This window comes from Lepidochelys kempii, chromosome 7 (genome assembly GCF_965140285.1).
Source record: "Lepidochelys kempii isolate rLepKem1 chromosome 7, rLepKem1.hap1, whole genome shotgun sequence".
Lineage (NCBI taxonomy): Eukaryota > Metazoa > Chordata > Testudines > Cheloniidae > Lepidochelys > Lepidochelys kempii.
The window spans coordinates 25,698,444-25,719,196 of record NC_136386.1 but is presented as its reverse complement, the minus strand read 5'-3'; the positions used below and the strand labels follow the sequence as shown (position 1 = coordinate 25,719,196).

At 43.8% G+C, this 20,753-nt stretch overlaps 1 protein-coding gene across 1 annotated transcript in view; it reads right to left on the bottom strand.

Annotated features, from left to right (window-relative positions):
- ARHGEF3 (Rho guanine nucleotide exchange factor 3) overlaps positions 1 to 20,753 on the bottom strand; it is a 312,784-nt gene that overhangs the window by 223,899 nt on the left and 68,132 nt on the right. Inside the window, exon 3 of the mRNA XM_073351503.2 lies at positions 9,442 to 9,508. Coding sequence (XP_073207604.1) covers positions 9,442 to 9,508 — 67 coding nt within the window. The remainder of the gene's footprint in view (positions 1 to 9,441; positions 9,509 to 20,753) is intronic.

Genomic DNA, 20,753 nt, shown 5'->3' with positions numbered 1-20,753 from the left:
AAAAAACCAACCTGGCCTAGAGGGGCAGTAAAGGTATATTTTTATATATTTTACACAGATACACACAGATATAGATATATAACAAATGGAAGAAATGGGAAGTTGATAGTAATGAATATAAATCAAAAGTTAAGAAGTGTATAAAATTGATAAAGGAAACAAAAGGACACAATAAGAAATTTATGGCCAGCAGAGTTAAGGACAATAAGGCATTTTTTAAAGAATATTAGGGAGAAAAAGAATCCTAACAACAATATTGGTCCATTAGTAGATGGAGGTGGTAGAATCATCAACAAAAATACCTAAAAGACAAGAAGTAGAATCATAGAAATGTAGAGCTTTGAAAAGACCTGAAGAGGATATCAAGTCCAGCCTGCTGCACTGAGGCAGGACCAAATCAACTTAGACCATCCTATCCAATCTGTTCTTAAAAACCTCCAGTGATGCCTATTCCAGAGCTTAACTATCCTTACAGTTAGAAAGTTTTTCCTAATATCCAAGCTAAATCTCCCTTGCTGCAGATTAAGCCTGTTACTTCTTATCCCTCTTTCAGTGAACATGGAGAACAACCAATCACCATTTTCTTTGTAATAGTCCTTAATGTAAATAAAAACTCACCATGTCCCCTCTCAATCCTCTTTTGTCAAGAGTAAACATGCCCAGTTTTTTTTAACCTTTCCTCAAAGGTCAAATTTTCTAAACCTTTTTTTTTTTTTTAATCATTTTTATTGCTCTTCTCTGGACTCTCTCCAATTTGTACTCATCTTTCCTAAAGTGTGGTGCACAGAATTGGACACAGTACTCCAGCTGAGGCCTCAGCAGTGCTGAGGGGAGTGGGACAATTACCTTCCTTGTCTTATATACAACACTCTTGTTAATACATCCCAGAATGTTATTAGCATTTTTTGCAAGTGCATCACATTGTTGACTCATTCAATTTGTGATCCACTATAACCCCCAGATTCTTTCAGAAGTACTAGCACCAAGCTTTTTGTTCCCCATTTTGTAGTTATGTATTTGATTTTTCTTTCCTGTGTAAAATATGTGGCCCTTGTCTTTATTGAATTTCATCTTAATGATTTCAGACCACTTCTCTAATTTGTCAAGGTCATTTTAAATTCTATTTCTGTCCTCCAAACCACTTGCAACTCCTCCCTTCTTGCTATCATCTGCAAATTTTGTAAGCACACTCTCCACTCCATTATCCAAGTCATTAATGAAAATATTGAGTAGTAACAGACCCATGACTGACCACTGCAGGACCCTACTACATACACCCTCCCAATTTGACAATGAACCATTGACAACTACTCCGAGTATGGTCTTTCAACCAGTTGCACACCCACTTACAATAATTTCATCTAAACCACATTTTCCTAGCTTGCTCAAGAGAAGGTTCTGAGGGTATTACTAAAATCAACATACATCACATCTACTGCTTCTGGGACCTCACCCATCCTCCATGAAGTTCTTGAAGATAATTGCTAATGGTTCCAAGATTGCTTCAGCTAGTTCCTTAAATACCCTAAATACCCTGAATTTCATCAGGCCCTGCTGACTTGAGTACATCTAACTTCCATAAATATTCTTTATCCTGTTCTTTCCCTAATTTGGCTTGCATTTTTACCCGTGTTGTTAATATCGTGCCACCCCACCCACCTCGACCCCTCTGTGCTGGACACAGGTGCTGATAGATGCCCCACAGTAGCGTGCTTGCACTTATTCTTCTCTGGGTCAGGCATTTACCCCCTTTTCTCATGTGGGTCTGGAAACTCCTGATACAAAACCCAATTACACGCAGAGAGGTGTTCAAAGCATTTATATAAAACAATATTACGCAGAAGAATGGGGACAGACCAATGGGCCAAAATGGAGATGGGTGGGGAAAAAATGGTTACTTTGTAACTGTTGTTCTTCAAGATGTGTTGCTCATATCTATTCAAATTAGGCGTGTGCACAGCCGTCAGAAAGTTTCCCCTAGCGGCATCCATCGGGTCAGCTGTGGAGCCCCCTGGAGTGGTGCCTTCATGGCACTCAATATATACCCCAGCCAACCCAGTATCCCCTCAGTTCCTTCTTGCCAGTTACTCCAACAGAGGAGAAGGGGGGCAGGTATGGAACACATATGAGCAACACATCTCAAAAAACAACAGTTACAAAGGTGAGTAACGTTTTTTCTTCTTAGAGTGCTTGCTCATATCAGTTCCTACTAGGTGACTCCCAAGCCTTATCTAGGCAGAGGGGCTGAAGTGAAGCAATGTTTACTGCAGTACCACTCTATTGAAAGCCGCGTTGTCCCTGATATGCGGGCTTAGTGTGCTCAATGTAGAAGGCAAGGGTCCTGTGGACATCCAGGGAATGCAGCCGCTGCTCCCGGGGTCTGGCATGAGGTTTAGGGTAAAAAACAGGCAGGAAAATATCCTGTCTGGTGTGAAAACCTGACACCACCTTGGGGAGAAAGGCCAGGTGAGGCCTGAGCTGCACCTTATCCTTGTGGAAGACTGTGTAAGGCGGTTCCAAGGTAAGGGCCTTTAGCTCAGAGACATGTCTCGCCGATGTAATGGCGACAAGGAAAGCCATCTTCCAGGAGAGATACAGGAGAAAGCATGTGGCCATCAGTTCGAACAGGGGCCCCTGAGCCTGGAAAGGATGAGGTCCAAGCCCTTGAGAAAGCGAGCAACCATCGGGTTGGTGAAGACAGAGCAGTAAGACATGCCCGGGTGGAAAGCCGAGATAGCAGCAAGGTGAACCTTCATGGAGGACGCCGCCAGGCCTTGCTGCTTCAGGTGTAGAAGGTACTCCAAAATGAGGGGCACCAACACCCAGAGGGGGGATGTGTAGCACTGGTTACACCAACACAAGAACTGTTTCCACTTCGCCAGATACGTGGCTCGAGTGGAGGGCTTCCTGCTGCCCAGGAATGTTGTTGTATGGGGTCCGAACACAGAAGCTCCGTACGGTTTAGCCACGCAGCATCCATGCTGTGAGGTGGAGAGACCACAGGTCAGGATGACAGAGGCAACCACGGTCCTGGGTGAGCAGGTCGGGAAGAAGAGGCAACGGGACTGGAACGTCCACTGACAGCTCCAGCAGAGTGGTGTACCAATGCTGCCAGGGCCACGCCAGAACTACCAGAATCACCCTCGCCCTGTTTCTGTGGATCTTGAGCAGGAGCTTGTGCACAAGAGGGAACAGAAGGAAGGCGTAAAGCAGGCGACCCAACCAGGGAAGCAGGAACGTGTCTGAGGGAGCCCGGACAGTGACCTTGGAAGGAGCAGAACACTGGGCACTTCCTGTTGCCGCGGGTGGCAAAAAGGTTGACCTGGGCAAACCCCCACCTTTGGAAGATGGGGTGGACAACATCCAGCCGGCTGGACCCCTCATGAGAGTGGAAGGACCTGCTGAGGTGATCCGCTAGCGTGTTCTGGATCCCAGGAAGGAAGGATGCCACCACGTGAATGGAGAGGGCTATACAGAACTCCCAAAGTTGAATGGCTTCCTGACGGGGGGGGAGGAGTGCACCCCTCTTGCTTGTTGATGTGGAACATGGCCATGGTGTTGTCCGTGAGAACCGCCACACAACGGCCCCGCAGGTGCTCCTGGAAGGCTTGACAAGCAAGCCGCACCACCATCAGCTCCTGGACGTTGATATGGAGGGAGAGCATGGACTGAGACCACAGGCCCTAGGTCCGAAGGTTTCTGAGATGAGTGCCCCACCCCAGGGCTGACGTATCCGTGACCAGGGACAAGGAAGGGGACCCCTTCACACACCACCCTGGGATCTAGCCACCAGTGGAGGGAAGCAAGGACCCGCTCTGGAACGGTGACCACCAAGTTCAGTCCGTGGTTATTTCCATGGAAATGTGACAAACGATTCAAAAAAGGGTAGGATCCTGGGGGAAGTCTGGTACGCCGTCCTTGGGTGTCCCTTCAAGAGGCCTGCTTGGAGCCCGATGATGGCTTTTGGGGTGCTGGCCTTGTCCAGACAGGGGGTTGGAGGGCTTCCTCCTGCTATTACATCGCCACCGTCTGTAAAAATCCTGCCTCAGCTGAGGAAGGTAGGAGCGTTGCTGCAACTGCTGAGGTTTGAAGTGCTTCCACTGGTTTGCCGGGGTGTGCATACTGTGGCAAATTGCCGGCACTACTATGATGGGTCTCACGCTTTCTCTTCTTGGCGGGGTTCAGGGCACCGTTTCTTGCCCCTGAACTGGGGTATTAGCTGCCCCACTAGTGTGCTAGAGGAGGGAAGTGGAGAGGGAGGGACCCGGGCCCACCCTCTACTCTGGGTCCCAGCCCAGGAGCCCTAGGGATCGCGGTAAATCACTAGAACTAGCGGTTCCTTCCCTGGGGCTACTTCCCTCTCCTGCCCTTCAGCTTGTGGGGCTTCCTGTCCTCCCTCTGCACAAACCAGGTGTCCCTTTACCTAAGATCTTGGTCTTCTTAGCCCATGGCAGCACTTCTCCAAACTCTTCTCTGCTTCCCTCCAAACTGCTCTCTGCTCCAACACCAATCCACTCTGTTTCAACTCCTCCAAACTGCTCTTTGCTCCAATGCCGATCCACTCTGCTTCAACTCGTCCCAACTGCTCTCTGCTCCAATGCCAATCCACTCTGCTTCAACTCGTCCCAACTGCTCTCTGCTCCAATGCCAATCCACTCTGCTTCAACTCGTCCCAACTGCTCTCTGCTCCCACATCAATGCACTCTGCTTCAACTCCTCCTCATGTCTGAAACAGGAAGTTTTTATCATGTGACTGACTTCAGGTGCTCTAATTGGCTTCAGGTGCTTTAATTAATTTATAGCAAACTTTCTTCTCTCTACAGGGAATAAGGCTCCCTTCTAACACTATCCTGCTGCCCTCTGGCCATGCTGTATCACAATAACCAGGGACTTCATGGTCATCCTCGAGTCTTTAAGGCTGTGCAGCCTAAAGTCAGTCTGTTCTGAGAACAGATCACCCCTGTCAAAGGGCTGGTCCTGCAGCATTTGCTGAACCTCTGGGGGCAGGCCAGAGGCATGCCTCATGGCAATCCTGGAAGACAACATGTGTGCAGCCGAGTCTTCAGCATCCAGCGAGGCCTGCAAAGAGGTCCGTGCCACTGTTTTGTCCTCGTCAACCAGGGCCCCAAACTCCTCTCTGGACGCAAGAGGCACAAGCTCCTTGAACTTCAGCATGGAGTTCCAGAAGTTAAAATTGTAATGGCTCAGGTGCACCTGCTGATTGGTGATCCGGAGCTGAAGCCCCCGACATGGAGTAAACTTTGCGGCCAAACAAGTTGAGGTACTTGGCGTCCTTCGACTTGGGCTCAGGGGCCAGCTGACCATGCCGCTCCTTCTCATTCACAGCCGCCACCACGAGCAAGCAGGGCTGCGGGTGAGTGGACCAGTAATCACCCCCCTTCAAGGGGTCAAAATATTTGTACTCCACCCCCTTAGCCGCAGGGGAATGGAGGCTGGGGTCTGCCAGATGGTTTTGGCATTAGTCTGAATGGTCCTGATGAGGGGAAGGGTCACCCTCGACGGGCCTTCCGGGGCCAAAAGTCCACCACCGGATCCTCCGGTTCCACTACCTCCTCTGTCTGCAGGTTCGTATTACATGCAACCCTGCGCAGGCGGTCCTGGTGGGCACAGATGTCAATCGGCGGTGACCCGGAGATCGAGCTGCTGCCACAGCCTTGTCAGGGGAGGAGGCCACAGGGGCAAGAGGGTCATCTTGTCCCCCCTGGGTTGCGGGGGCTCGATGTCCTGCATCACCAACCAAAGGGTCCAGCTTAGGGACTGGGGTCGGAGGGGGTCCCGAAGTGGGAAGAGTGCATACAAGAGCTGGTTGGGGAGTCCAGAGGTACTGGACTTAGCAGATCCCCTCGTAGGGCCAGAGTCAACGGTGCCGGGGTTATGGACTTTGTTCCTGGGCGCTCCCCTCCGGGACGCTCCCCATTGGCTGGCTCCAGGGAAGAGCGTCTCTGTGCAGGAGGCGTACCCTTTTCCGGCTTCTGACCAGGAGAGTGGGAGGGGTGCCAAGCTGATGTCATCGGTTGCAGTGCCGGAGAGCAGAAGTGCTGCGGGTCTCGGTCAGAGTCCAACCATGGTGCCACCTCCACAACTGCCACTGGGGCAGTGCGAACTGAAGCGCTCGGTGCCAGGTCCTGGCATGCCGAAGGAGGGTGGGGGCTAAGTGCCACCTCCATAAGGAGCTGCTTCAAGTTAAGGTCCCACTCCTTTTTAGACTGAGGATGAAATCCTTTGCAGATCCTGCACTTTTCGTCTTCATCAGCCTCCCCCAGACACTTCAGGCAAGCGTCATGGAGGTTGCCCGTTGGCATGGGCTTAGAGCAGGACCTGCAGGGCTTGAACCCCGGGGACTTGGGCATGGAGCCCCGAGAAGAAGAATCGGGGTGGAGGGGAAACCCCCCAACCTGACTAGCACTAACTAAAAACCAAAAACAAGAACTACAAACCAAACTAAGAACAACTATCTACAGAGCTAAGGAAATGTGGAGATCATGCAAGCAAGATGCCACAGTTCCAACGACCATCACAGGCAGTAAGAAGGAACTGAGGGGGCGCCGGGTTGGCTGGGGTATATATTGAGCGCCATGAAGGTGCCACTCCAGAGGGCTCCACAGCCAACCCGATGGATGTTGCTAGGGGAAAACTTTCCAACAGCCATGCACCCGGCGCGCACACACCTAATTGGAATCGGTATGAGCAAGCATCCGAAGAAGAATTTAAGGGAATTCAACAACAGTGAAACAGGAGTACATTCAGATGTGCCAAAAACCATCACTCCCCACCCAAGGCCTCTAAACCCACTAGTGCTGCACATAAAGCTGGGATGCTAGCTTCGTGGGTTGCGTTGCTCAGTCGGGGCCTCCAGCCTGTTGGAAATAGGGTTACCATCTTTGAAATGCAAAAAAACCACAGCAACCCCTGCCCCTGCCATCACAAGGCAAGCTGGCTCCAACCCCAAACCCCAGGCAACTCTGCAACTGCCCCCTTCAACAGCCATTAACAGTATCTAGAGAGAGTACACATATAGATAAAATTTATACCATCATTGACCACAAATGGGCATTGGTTTTAAGAGCTTTATCATTTATTACTTGTTAGCCAGTCTCAAATGTAGTTTCATTTAGCCAGTTGTCATTGAATGTGCCGTTTCTGATTCAAGCTTTATTTCGGGGGCGTAGTAGAATCACTTGCACCATTGCCCTGATCTTCCATTATTTAATATGCCTCACACGTCTCCTCACTCTTGCATGACTCATACCCTCTTTCACACACATAGGCATGGTGCACTTGGGTGTTGGTGGGCAGACAGCTGCTGTATTTTCAACAGTTTTGATCTGTTATAGCTTAAACTGCGGAAGTGGGAACACTGCAGCGTCTTTAGCTGGACACAGACACTTTTAAAATTAGATATCCCAGTGTATTGTGATAATAATGGAAATCTTTAGACTCATGTAAAAAAAATTATTTTTCTGACAACTGGCAAATCCATTAAAAAAAAACCCAGCGAGACTGGTCAAATACGGGCCAGGTGGTAAGCCTAGGTGGAATGCTGCTCCTTGGTTACCCAGCCTTCACATTCCCCCAGGACACCTGGGAGTTTAAGTCCAAAGTGCTGACAAGTCAAAGTCTGGTAGTGTCTGTCACAACTCCTATTCCCCTGTCTTATGCACACCCACTCCCAAAGCAACACAGTCCTTCTTCCTTCCACACAGCTCCCTCTGCCCCCCCTCCCCTGATGCTACAGCCAAGATGGCACTTGCCCTCAAGCTCCTCCAATCTGCCATGGAATCCTCTGTCATCTTGACCCTTCAAGCTGTTGATCCTCCAGGACTTGGCTGCCCTTAGGTGCCATCTGCTGGCTTATTACAATATTAATTGTGTTGAGTATCTGGCCACCATTAATCTTTTTAGTGAAGACTAAAGCAAAGTAACCTTAAACAACTCAGCCTTATTGATGTCATCACATATTAGCTACCCTTCCCCATTAAATAGAGGGCCTATACTTACCTTCATCTTTCTCTTGCTCCTAGTTTATTTAAAGAACTTCTTATTGCCTTTTATATTCCTTGCTAGGCATAACTCATTTTGTGCCTTAGCCTTTCTGATTTTGTCCCTACATATTTGTGCTATACTTTTGAATTCCTCCTTAGCAAATTGTCCAGGATTCCACTTTTTGTAGGATTCCTTTTTGAATTTCAGGTAATTGAAGAGCTCCTGATGGAGCTATATGGGCCCTTATGAGTCTTTCTATCTTTCCTTCACATCAAGATAGTTGGCAGTTGGGCCTTTAAATTTGTCTCCTTGAGAAATTACCAGCTTTCATTAACTTCTTTATCCCTTACATTTTCTTCCCCTGGGACATTACCTACCATTTCTCTGAGATTGTTGGTCTGCTTTTCTGAAGTCTATTGTTCTTATTCTGCTGCTCTCACTTCCTCCTTTCCTTCGAATCATTAAATCTATCATTTCACAATCATTTCCAGCAAAATTCCTGAGTAGTCAATAAATATTACTGTTTTGTATTTGGGAAAAAGCACATGATGTAGTCATAGAGAATGATGATAATGCAATACTTTCCATTCCAAAAGTATCTTGGGAGGATGTTAAACATTGTCCCAAGATGACTGATCATAGCACCTGGTCTGGGCAGGATCTGCAACATCTGTGACAGCAGATGGCCGACTCTACATCTACTAAGGCTTTCCATGATTCAAGAATTTCATATCAACCAGAATTCGTAAGTTGTTCATAGACAGATTCCCCAAATTGTTACAGTCCCAAATTTAGGAATAAGTTTTAATTTATTTGGTAGAAATAGTTCCACATTTTTAGTTGTGTGGGGAAGTTTTATTTAAGAGTACAACACTCCTCTGCAACATTTGTAACCCCAATATTGCAGCATCCTGTTAATATGTCAGAGCCAAATTATGAAAATACAAAATTGGCTACAAACAAGAGTGAAACTGACTAGTCTATGTACAGTGTCCAAATTTAATATAATGCAAAAGTAAACAGACAGTATAAAGGATGGAAATTGAGAAAGACTTTTACCAAATTATTTTAGTTTTAATTATTTTATATACATATAATTATATAAAGATAAAATACAAACCTTAATCTGCCAGTATCCAATTCCTACTTATAAAACATTTAAGCACATGCACGTCCTTCAGTGCTTTGCTGAATAGGGATAAAATATGTGCTTAAATACTTTGTTGAACTGGGATCTAAATTCATAAAATACTGTATGTAACAGACAGATCTTTCTACCCAACCTTCCATTAAGCTACTATAAATATACACACACACACACACACCTGTCCAGGATCATCATCATAACCACAACAAATCTGTATCTTTTTTGACATTTAATCAAATCACTTTAAAGCATTTGTAGGCAAAACAATTAAATAAAATACCCAAACTTACCCCTCTGAAATTCCAGCCTTTCGTGGAAGGAAACAGGGAAAAGTTGTTCTGATGTTGCCGTTTAGGCCTGCAAGATGAGACAAGGATAGCATTTACTGGTTGCATTTTTAGCCTAGGACTCTCCAGATCAATACTGGGCGAGAGAGGGAGTGAGAGGGAAATAGCAACATAAGTGCTAAACAGACACCTTAGATTTCTTACTGTTTTCTTTGAACTGGATATATTCATGACAAATTTATCTTTTCACTTCAGGCATATTTTGGAAAACAACCTGTTTTCATATGGTTTGAAAGCCAAAATAAAGAGGCAGCCTTACAAATCTAATGAGACACGTGGAATTCATTTTCAGCACCTACCACCCATAGCTTCCAGTGACTTCAACACTACTAAAAAATCAGGCCTGTGCCTTCTTCAGACCATGTCTAAAATTATACCAGGAAGAAGATAAAGGCAACTTAACAAAGTTTTGCCATCAATTGACATTCAAATGCATTTTGGATTTGTACCAGGCAACATTTACAGTTTCAGCTTATTCTGAAACTCCTCTCCTACAATATATTACAATTACATATTATGCAGTTCTCTCTGTAAAGTAATCATCACAACCACCACTTTTATACTTATATAGTGTCTTTTATCAGCAAATCTCAAATCATTTTACAAAGTTGGACAAGTATTATCAAGATTTTACCAATGAGGAAACTAAAACAAAGGTTAAGACAGCTGCTGAAGTGTAGCAAATCAACAAATGGCTAGCAAACTGAATCCAGGTGTTACTCACATCATTAAGAATACTGCTTGCTGTCATTTACATTAATAATTTTAAAAGTACACTCCAAGATAGATCCTGCTGTCTGGATCACTCAGTGCATTTTGGCTCTGCCTATAAACAACAGTGACAGGGCACTTGTTTCAAATATTGTTGACTTGTGTAGGGTGGGTATGACCTAATCATGTTGTGATTGACTTTTAACCTGGCTACACGTGATCATCACAGGGCTTCCAACCACATAACAAATGTTAACTACTGTAACTGGGTCAGGGGACCACCAGATTCTAAACATATCTGACAGTTACATTTTTACATTTACAGTTAGGTTTGGGGGAGGCAGATTGATTGTTTTGGGATTATTTTGGAAACCACCACCTTTCAATCATGAAGAACAGATTATTCAAATAAATAATCACTTACCTATAGGAAAGTAAAGAATCTATGAATTATTTATTCTGTTTATTAAAGCTCTCTCCAAACTTAAGGACAGCACACATATTATAAAAAAAAGCACATGAACAAACTCCAGGTATATTAATATCAACAAAAATTCCTCAAATCCAAGCCAAATAAAATTTGCCCCCTAAGAATCAATAACTCCTCCCAATCTACCCAGATATTCTCTCCAGCCCAATTTACTCTTACCTTAATGAATATATCCTGCAGGGAAAGCCTGACAGAATACATTGACATTGCAGTATGCCCTCAAAGTCAAAAAATCCAGATTCTGCTGGACCAAGAGAAAAGGATTTCTCTTTCTAGATGTCTAATTAGCCATCATGGCCTTTTATACAAAGGGGGCAGGGAGGAACAAGCAACAAGAAAACAAAAAAGAACTCAAAATCAGCACAGTAGAAAGCTGCACGTTAAAACTGCCATCCATCCAAGAGAGGAAGGTTGTTCTTGGAGTTAAAGAACTGAACTGAGACTTGAAAGATTTAGGAACAATTCCTGGCTCTGGCACAGAGTTCCTTCATGACCCTGGGTAAGTCAATCTCTCTGTGCATTAAATTCCTCTCTCTCTAAAGTGGGATAATATTCCTTTCTGCAACCTTTTGTCTGTCCTGTCTAGAATGTGAGACAGAAGGTGGGTGAGGCAATATCGTCTATTGGATCAACTTCTGTTGGAGAGAGAGAGACAAGCTTTCCAGACACACAGAGCAATTCCTCAGGTCTGGGAAAGATACTCCCAGAATTACGGCAAAATGCAAGGTGATCTGGCAAAACCTGCAGACATTATCTCCATGGCTACAATGATCAACACACCCACCCCCCCAACACACCTTTCAAAATCCATGGGTCCTATAAAAGGCCTATCACAGCACGTCATGTACAACACCCAATGCACTAAGTGGCCCAGTAACAACTATTTGGGCATGGGCGGCGGGTGACCCTCCACTTTGGGGAGGCTAGCCCACCAGACCTGCCCCTTCTGCCTGAGGCCCCACTCCCCACATGCCAGAGCCCCGAAACCCCACCCCCCCATAACAGGAAGAGCCCTGAAGCACCCCTTCATGACTAGAGGAGCCCCGACTAACCCACCCCAGCTCCCGCAGGCCAGCCCCTTCAGCCCCAGCGCCTAGCCAGGCCACTCCCCCCGCACTGGACTAAGCTGGCCCAAGCACTGGGCCAGGCTGCTTCCCTCCCCCGCCCCTGAGCATCGGGCTGGGCCGAGCCACTCCCGCCCGAGCACAGGGACAAGTGGCTGCCCCCCGCCACCCAAACTGGGTACTGAGCCTCTCCCTCCCCTCCCCCCCCTCCAAGCGCAGGGCTGAGCCATCCCCTGCCCGAGTGCTGGGAAGAGCCGGTGCCCGCCACCCTGTCCCCCACTCCGAGCCAGCAGCCCCAGTGCCCAGCTGAGATGCCTCACTCCCCCGCCCACCACTTGCTTGCAGCATCCCTCCTCACTCCACCGCCCCTGAGGAGAAGCGACGCAGCGCAGGGATCAGGGGGAGAAAGAGGGGGAGTGTAGGTAGGCAGCAGCAGGCGGTGGGTGGGGAGACCCTGGGGAAGTGGCAGGGCTACCACGGCCCAGGTATCCCTCGGGGCAGCTGCGCCTGCTGCCCATGTATTTGGGTGAAACCAGACAATCACTACACTCTCGAATGAACTCACACAGGAAAATGATAAAAGACAAAAACACCCTATCATTTATGGGTGAATGCTTTTCACAAAGCTATCACTCTATATTTGACCTATGAGTCCTCTTCCTCAAAGACAAGCCTGGGAGCTTAAATTTATTACTCTGCTGGACACTAAAAATCATGGTCTAAACAGACACTCCGGATTTATGGCCTATTACAACATTAACCCCCTCTTTTTGTCCTATGACTGCAGAAGCGTTAAGGGGGCACTCTATCTTGAATGGTCCCTTATAATACGTGTTAACTGCTTATGCTAAACAGTCTGTTCCTCTTTGCCTTTTGCTGTAACCTTGGGAGTACCTTTCCCAGACCTGAAGAAGAGCTCTGTGTAAGCTTGAAAGCTTGTATCTTTCACGAACGCAAGCTGGTCCAATAGAAGGTATTACCTCACGCACTTTATCTCCCCAATATCCTGGGACTGAAAGAGCTACAACACTTCTTACTGTCTAGAATGTGAACTGACTCTTACCATGAGTATTTACGGCATACATGGAACCCTGATCTCAGTAGGGGCTTCTTGTTGCTACCATAATACAAATAATAATGATCATCCCATCTTTTGTTCAGTTCCCTCTTCAAATTTTGACATTTAATTTTGATATTTAATTTCCCAGTTGTGAGCTCTGTCAGCCCAGAGACAGTTCCAGAACTTCAAGTACACAGATAGCGTCAACACAGCTCACAAGGCTACACACAGTGAATTCTAGAATCAAAGACCTGGCTCTGAAAAAGCCCTTTTGCCATATCTTTTCCATAGTGGCCATTAAGGTGAAATTTTCAACTCAAGAGCCTCAGCTGGATTGCGACGGACACATCACATCACACAAGGAGAGAGGCCTGTGATCATCAATAACTACTTTCAAAAGTTAGTTATTTGTCCAGAAAGTGTTTCACACTCTTCTCTAGGACGTGGCATACACAGCTGATCCTACAGCAGGAATTCAGGGTGGGATTTTGAAAACTACCAATGGACTTTCAATGGGACTTGTGCTCCTAAATCACTTAGACACTTCTCAAAATTCCACCCTTACTTCATATTACTACACTTTTCTTCAACATTTTAATGCTACTATCCCATACATTTTCCCTTTTCTCTTGCCTTCCTTATCACAAAGCACAGACTATTAGTTCTATTTTAATTCAGTATGTGGAAAACAAAAGACACTTCATCTTAAGCAAGTATGGCATGATTTATATATTTAAGACAACAATTACAAGGAAAAAGAAAAACTTAACAATAAGAACAAGTCATTTATATCCATCCCTGCAATCATCACTGTAACAAGAGCTTGAAACTCTGCAACGAGTAATATAAATTTGACATGCCTAATCATCTACTAGGGACTCTGAACTGAAGACCATCCATTAGTGCAATTCTGATGACTCAATTTATCACTGTCAAACTGTTATCAGCCTGTAACTTTCAACTAAGTTGAAAGTATCCAACACCATATGGACAACAGCCAGAAAAGTTTTTATAGAACAGACTTCATACTTAATTGGTTTTGCCAATTTTCACCCCTCCCCCATTCTGCACTCTTACTGGCTTACAAATCAGCACATTAGTTTGTTTTGGTTAGAATGAGCAACTCTAATATACATTCATAATGGAATCCCTGTTCCTTTCTTTCTCCACAATCATGCTGTTATCAGAGAGCCCTAATAGAACAGCTCAGTGAAAGAAAACAAGTCTTACCAAAAGGAGCTTTAAATTAACAAAGTAATGAAACATGTCAAGACACGGTTTGTTTTTCTGACACCGAAGTAATTACTAATTTTTTATGGTCTGGTAAACACTGAGGGCGTAACAACATTCCCTACAAACCGTTTTTCTTCCAATTTGTGCTCTTATAAGCAGCAGAAATCAGATGGAGGTAATTACACTGCAAGCCTACAGTTATCAGTTTAAGATTAAGCTTCTTTAACCAACTCCCTCCAGGACTGACCCTTCCACTGTTATAGAACTGACTTTCCCATTTTCCGTTCCATTTATAGTTATAATATCAGATTAATCAGCATTATGTGGCTTATTATTTCAAAAGGCTGACTGTCCTATATATAGAAACCACTTTCAGTGATGCAGAAAGTAGCCAAACTCTACTTATAGTAGAGATAAGACCAAATCAAACCCCGGATCATAACTTTGGGGAGGTAAGAGAGAGAAGAGGTATCAAAATGCAAGATTAAATTTGAAAGTTTCACAAGTGGGGTTTTTTTTTTCCGTTTTTTTTTATAATGAGCCAAGCTAAACCTGAACTACAAAATGTCTAAAATTTAAAGCTGAAATCGAATTTTTCAGCTTTAACCTATTCCTAAACTATAGTGAAGCAGAATGCATGTCCCAGATTGTTTCAATCCATCTCCAGTCAGAAAATGCAATTCTCAAGAGCAAAGTCCTGTTTGCAGCCTTCAAACTGGGCCTTTAGTGTCTTGGAGTCACTTCAATTCTGCAATTCCTCTATCCATGTCATAATTTTAGCTGGAGTTTGCCTAAACAAATACTGCAGAGTGCAAGAGAGTTTTAAAATCCATCTAATTAAAGTATAATGATCTGGTCTATATTCCACAGGATAGGTCCATCAACGCCATTCACTCATGAGACCAAAAGGAAGACCTACGTTAAAAGGCACGTACAGTGGAAAATATATGATTTAAAAGGAGATAGAGATTGAATGAAGCTGAAACAGATATTATAGAAAGGGTTTTCCAGGTGGCAAGAACAAGAGAGGGGAAGGTTCTTGCATTATATGTGATGAAACTGACACCCTATGAACATCTGAAATAGATTATGGAATGTGACAAAGGGGAAGGATACTTCAGACAGGAACTCTGCCCCAACGTTTCTTACAACAGAAATTCCCTCCAGGTTATAAAACTTAGAATACAAAGTATTTGCTGGAAATGGAATTTAAAAATTCCATTTGGTATTCATTTAAAAAACTGCTTCTAAAGCAAAATATCCTTTAAGTGCAATTTTCTAAACTATACTTTTGTTTTAAATGCTTGTATGACTAACTCAGGAAAGAAAACCTAAGCATAATATATTTAGGAATTACATCCTTGTGTGCATTTGCAATTGTGATTTTGAAATCCATGAAACAATTTTTGTTCTCTTCAGTGCACTCTTTTGCACTCAAAGGATGGACAGTCACATTTTGCTCCAACAACACCTACAAACACAATTTATTTCCAGCAGGGTTTTCACAAGCTTAACAGAGCAGAATATGGCCCATAAAATTTAGGTCTCTGTCCTACAGACCTGAATTCCTTCAACTCCCATAAGAGATAGTGTGAGTTGTGGGTACTCAGCACTTCATAAGAGTCCACTCAGTATAGCAAGATTGGGCTCTAAATTCTTAAAAAGAAACTAAATTATTCATTGAGAGTGAGTGAAGGATTTTTAGCAGCATATGCTGACATACCAAATATGAACATAACATTTTGAGGCTGCAGTGTCAGAAAACATTAAGCAGGAAATTAAATAAGAAAACAGCCTCTAAGAATGTGGATCTATGCAAATGAAAAGCTGAATCCGATAAAGTGAGCTGTAGCTCATGAAAGCTTATGCTCAAATAAATTTGTTAGCCTCTAAGGTGCCACAAGTACGCTTTTTCTTTTTGCGAATACAGACTAAGATGGCTGCTACTCTGGAACCAGATACAGTCAACAGTGAAACAAGTCTTACACATACTGTTGTCCCATGCTTTCTTCACAATATACTTATCTACATCATGAATCAATGCATAGCACTGTAAAATACCCTGACTCCAGATTACCAAAGAAACCACAATATCTTTTTCAATTTTTGCATTTGATTAATTTCTTGTAAAAATAGAGTATTTTCAAAATCTTGTCTTCTGAAGGGAACACTTTTGAAGATCAAAAGGGAGATTTAAGTTTCGATGTAAAAATTGTCAGAGCCCCCTATTGATATAGCATTTCAGTTGTTGAAGAAATATGGGCCTGATTTAAAGTTTTAAGGTATTCTTCTTCTGAAGTTTTAACTACTGCAAATTAGTGTGGTAAATTACAGTTGATACAGAACATGAAAAGCATGTCTGTGATAAATGTATTTAAGCCCCTATCCAAAACTGAAATACAGATTTCACGGCTGCTAGTCAACAGAAGTCAACAAGCCTCACTAGGTATACTGCCATAGAAGTCAAGCTTTGGTCCCAAGTGCTATCCCAGGGTATGTCTACAATACGAAATTAGGTTGAATTTACAGAAGTCGAATTTTTAGAAACTGATTTTATACAGTCGATTGTGTATGTCCACACTTAAAACCATTAAGACCATTAAGTCGGCAGAGTTTGTCCACAGTACCGAGGCTAGTGTCGACTTCCGGAGCGTTGCACTGTGGGTAGCTCTCCCACAGTTTCTGCAGTCTCCGCCGCCCATTGGAATTCTGGGTTGAGATCCCAGTGTCTGATGGGGCAAAAAACATTGTCGCGGGCTGGTTCTGGGTATATTTCATCAGGCCCCCATTCCCTCCCTCCCTCCCTTCATGAAAGCAATGGCAGACAACCATTTTGCGCCTTTTTTAATGGGTTACCCGTGCAAACGCCATATCACGGCAAGCATGGAGCCCGCTCAGCTCACCATCACCGTACGTCTCCTGGGTGCTGGCAGACGTGGGACTGCATTGCTACACAGCAGCGTCTCATTGCTTTGTGGCAGCAGATAGTGCAGTAAGACTGGTAGCCATCCTCGTCGTCTCCTGGCAGCTTTGGCTGGCCTTGATCAGGTCAGTCAGGGCACCTGGGCGGACATGGGTGCTCCTGGCAGACCTCGATAAAGCCTGTCAGGGGTGCGTGCACATAAATGGGAGTGACTCCGCTTGCCTTGTGTGCGCTATCATCTTCCTTGTCCCCAAAATGCTACTTTTTTATAGCTGATCATTAGAGACATGGCATTATGCCAGTCAGTCAAGGAAGGAGACTTGCTTTGATAAAATGTAATCAATTAAAAGCAGATCATTGCTTTCAAAGTATTTTTCACTAAGAAAGATAATTGTTGCATAAAGGAATATTTTTATAGCTCGAACGACTAGAACATACTTCTTCTTTGGAAACAAAGAAAGACTTTGTCTAATTCTAGGAAAGTTACAAGTCTATCAGCACTGAGAACTAAAAAACTAATTTGCCAAGTGACTGTGGCCTTGCCAATAATCTTTAACTCTGGTGTGTGGTAACCACCTGCTAAGAAGGTGAAAGATACCTCCATAATTCAGTGTCTAAACTAGCCAGGTGTTCAGACTTTCCAGAGCAGGGAATTATAGAAACGATGCCAAATTCCATTTAGCTGCTTTGTAGATTATTGTCCAATAATAGGCATGTAGAATCTTACTAAGTGCTTGATGTGTAAGGTGGTGGGCACTTGCCTAACTAAGTACATGAGCAATAAAATCAGGAAAAGAGTATTAAGTGCTAGAGCTGGTTGGAATTTTTCAGCTAATGTTTTTTCACTTGCAAATGCAGATTAATTGAAACCAAGTCTTTCCAGCGAAAAGTTTTTGTTCTGACAATTTTTTCAATTTGAAAAGGTTTGGGGGAAAAAAGTTTCAAATGTATCAACATGCAATTTTTTTGACATTTTCTAAACAAAAATCTCTGCTCTTCTGGTTCAAAATGGCTTTTTGATTCAAAATGTAGCTAATTATAGTAAAAAAAATTAAAATGGTTGAAATTTAAACAAAATGTTTCAACTGACCCTTAATTAATTCCCGCCCCCCAAAATTTCAATGTTTTGACCTGATTCAGGAAAGGAAAAAATTTCAAAATCTTGAAAATTTTCACAGGACAAGAAAACCGTTTTCCACTCAGCTCTGTTAAGGAAAGCAGTGTTTACTATATAAATGAATTCAATCCTCAAAGAATCAATCCTGAAGCACTTACATGAGAGGAAAGTGATCAGGAACAGTCAGCATGGATTCACCAAGGGAAGGTCATGCCTGACAAATCTAATCGCCTTCTATAATGAGATTACTGGTTCTGTGGATGAAGGGAAAGCAGTGGATGTATTGTATCTTGACTTTAGCAAAGCTTTTGACACGGTCTCCCACAGTATTCTTGTCAGCAAGTTAAAGTAGTATGGGCTGGATGAATGCACTATAAGGTGGGTAGAAAGCTGGCTAGATTGTTGGGCTCAACGGGTAGTGATCAATGGCTCCATGTCTAGTTGGCAGCCGGTGTCAAGTGGAGTGCCCCAGGGGTCGGTCCTGGGACCGGTTTTGTTCAATATCTTCATAAATGATCTGGAGGATGGTGTGGATTGCACTCTCAGCAAATCTGCAGATGATACTAAACTGGGAGGAGTGGTAGATACGCTGGAGGGCAGGGATAGGATACAGAGGGACCTAGACAAATTGGAGGATTGGGCTAAAAGAAATCTGATGAGGTTCAATAAGGATAAGTGCAGGGTCCTGCACTTAGGACGGAAGAACCCAATGCACAGCTACAGACTAGGGACCGAATGGCTAGGCAGCAGTTCTGCGGAAAAGGACCTAGGGGTGACAGTGGACGAGAAGCTGGATATGAGTCAGCAGTGTGCCCTTGTTGCCAAGAAGGCCAATGGCATTTTGGGATGCATAAGTAGGGGCATAGTGAGCAGATCGAGGGACGTGATCGTCCCCCTCTATTCGACATTGGTGAGGCCTCATCTGGAGTACTGTGTCCAGTTTTGGGCCCCACACTACAAGAAGGATGTGGATAAATTGGAAAGAGTCCAGCGAAGGGCAACAAAAATGATTAGGGGTCTGGACATGACTTATGAGGAGAGGCTGAGGGAACTGGGATTGTTTAGTCTGCGGAAGAGAAGAATGAGGGGGGATTTGATAGCTGCTTTCAACTACCTGAGAGGTGGTTCCAGAGAGGATGGTTCTAGACTATTCTCAGTGGTGGAAGAGGACAGGACAAGGAGTAATGGTCTCAAGTTGCAGTGGGGGAGGTTTAGGTTGGATATTAGGAAAAACTTTTTCACTAGGAGGGTGGTGAAACACTGGAATGCGTTGCCTAGGGAGGTGGTGGAATCTCCTTCCTTAGAAGTTTTTAAGGTCAGGCTTGACAAAGCCCTGGCTGGGATGATTTAATTGGGGATGGGTCCTGCTTTTGAGCAGGGGGTTGGACTAGATGACCTCCTGAGGTCCCTTCCAACCCTGATATTCTATGATTCTATGATCAGTGTCCAATGATATAACACTTAGATTTACCAGAAGAATTGACTGGCAAATCTTTCATTACACTTGGATCATTGGGCAGTCCGTTTGTTTCAAGAAGTCAAATTAAATGTAAATATTGAGCTGAATTCATTCTTCATTTACGTTGTGCAATATCAGTGAAATTGTGCAGGTGTAAGTGAGGACAGACACTAGTCAAAGGGATTTAGAAACCCTGTTTTCCACCACTTTCAATCATGTTGTGGCCTGCCTGTTATCTACATTTGGTCTTGACACACTACATCTTTAAAACAACTTGATGGTATTTTTTTAGTACTGAATTTTTCATGCCCCATTTTTTATAATAATTTAGGATTCTGTCTTGCAGTTCACATGCAGACAAAACTTCCAGTAACTAACAGATCAATCTGTAAAATACATTCAAGTTAAAAAAAAATGTGGTAAACATTGGATTGTTTTCCTCTTTGTCTGTATTATTTTAACTTCCATTCAGAATAAAGTGACTGCATGAACAAAATCCTATCTTAATGTGCAACACGCTGGTTTTAACAACACTTTCAATATATACAGTATTGTTTGATAACAGAACATCTCTGCTTGTGCACATTGTTGACTGATGTCAGCACAGCTCTAGGAATGGTACTGGTTAACTTAAGCTTGCTAAATCTACACAGATTGATGAAAATAGATTTTATGGGCCATTTAAGACTAGACACCAGAATTAACAAATACTGATCCCTGTCATGTGACTTTTGTAACCATAGTCTGTCATGTGACTGGGTCAGGAAATAAAGATCAGCCTCTTAAATACCCTCATTACAGAAGAATAGTGTTATCTATTAAATTATAATTTTTGAAGGATTATTTACTTATTTATACATATATCCTATATAGTTAGCATCTGAATGTTTCTTTCAAAATTATAACATCTTTAACAAAATTTTAGGCCTGAACAGTTTGACAATCTCTCTGAATCCACATAGGCAATAGGAAAGGCTTTCATATGGTAGATATTCTGTAACCAAATATTGCTTTAATAAGAGCATTTAGAACTTTATCAGGAGAATGACCATGTTGCCTAGTAAATAAGTAATTTTTGACTATTTACATCATTATCTCTGAAGGGATATTTTCAATAATTTGATCGAGATGCAGCAAAATGTTTTCAGTAATCTGCCATTGTTCACAGCTAGGCGCCTGTGGGAACATTTCTTGCATC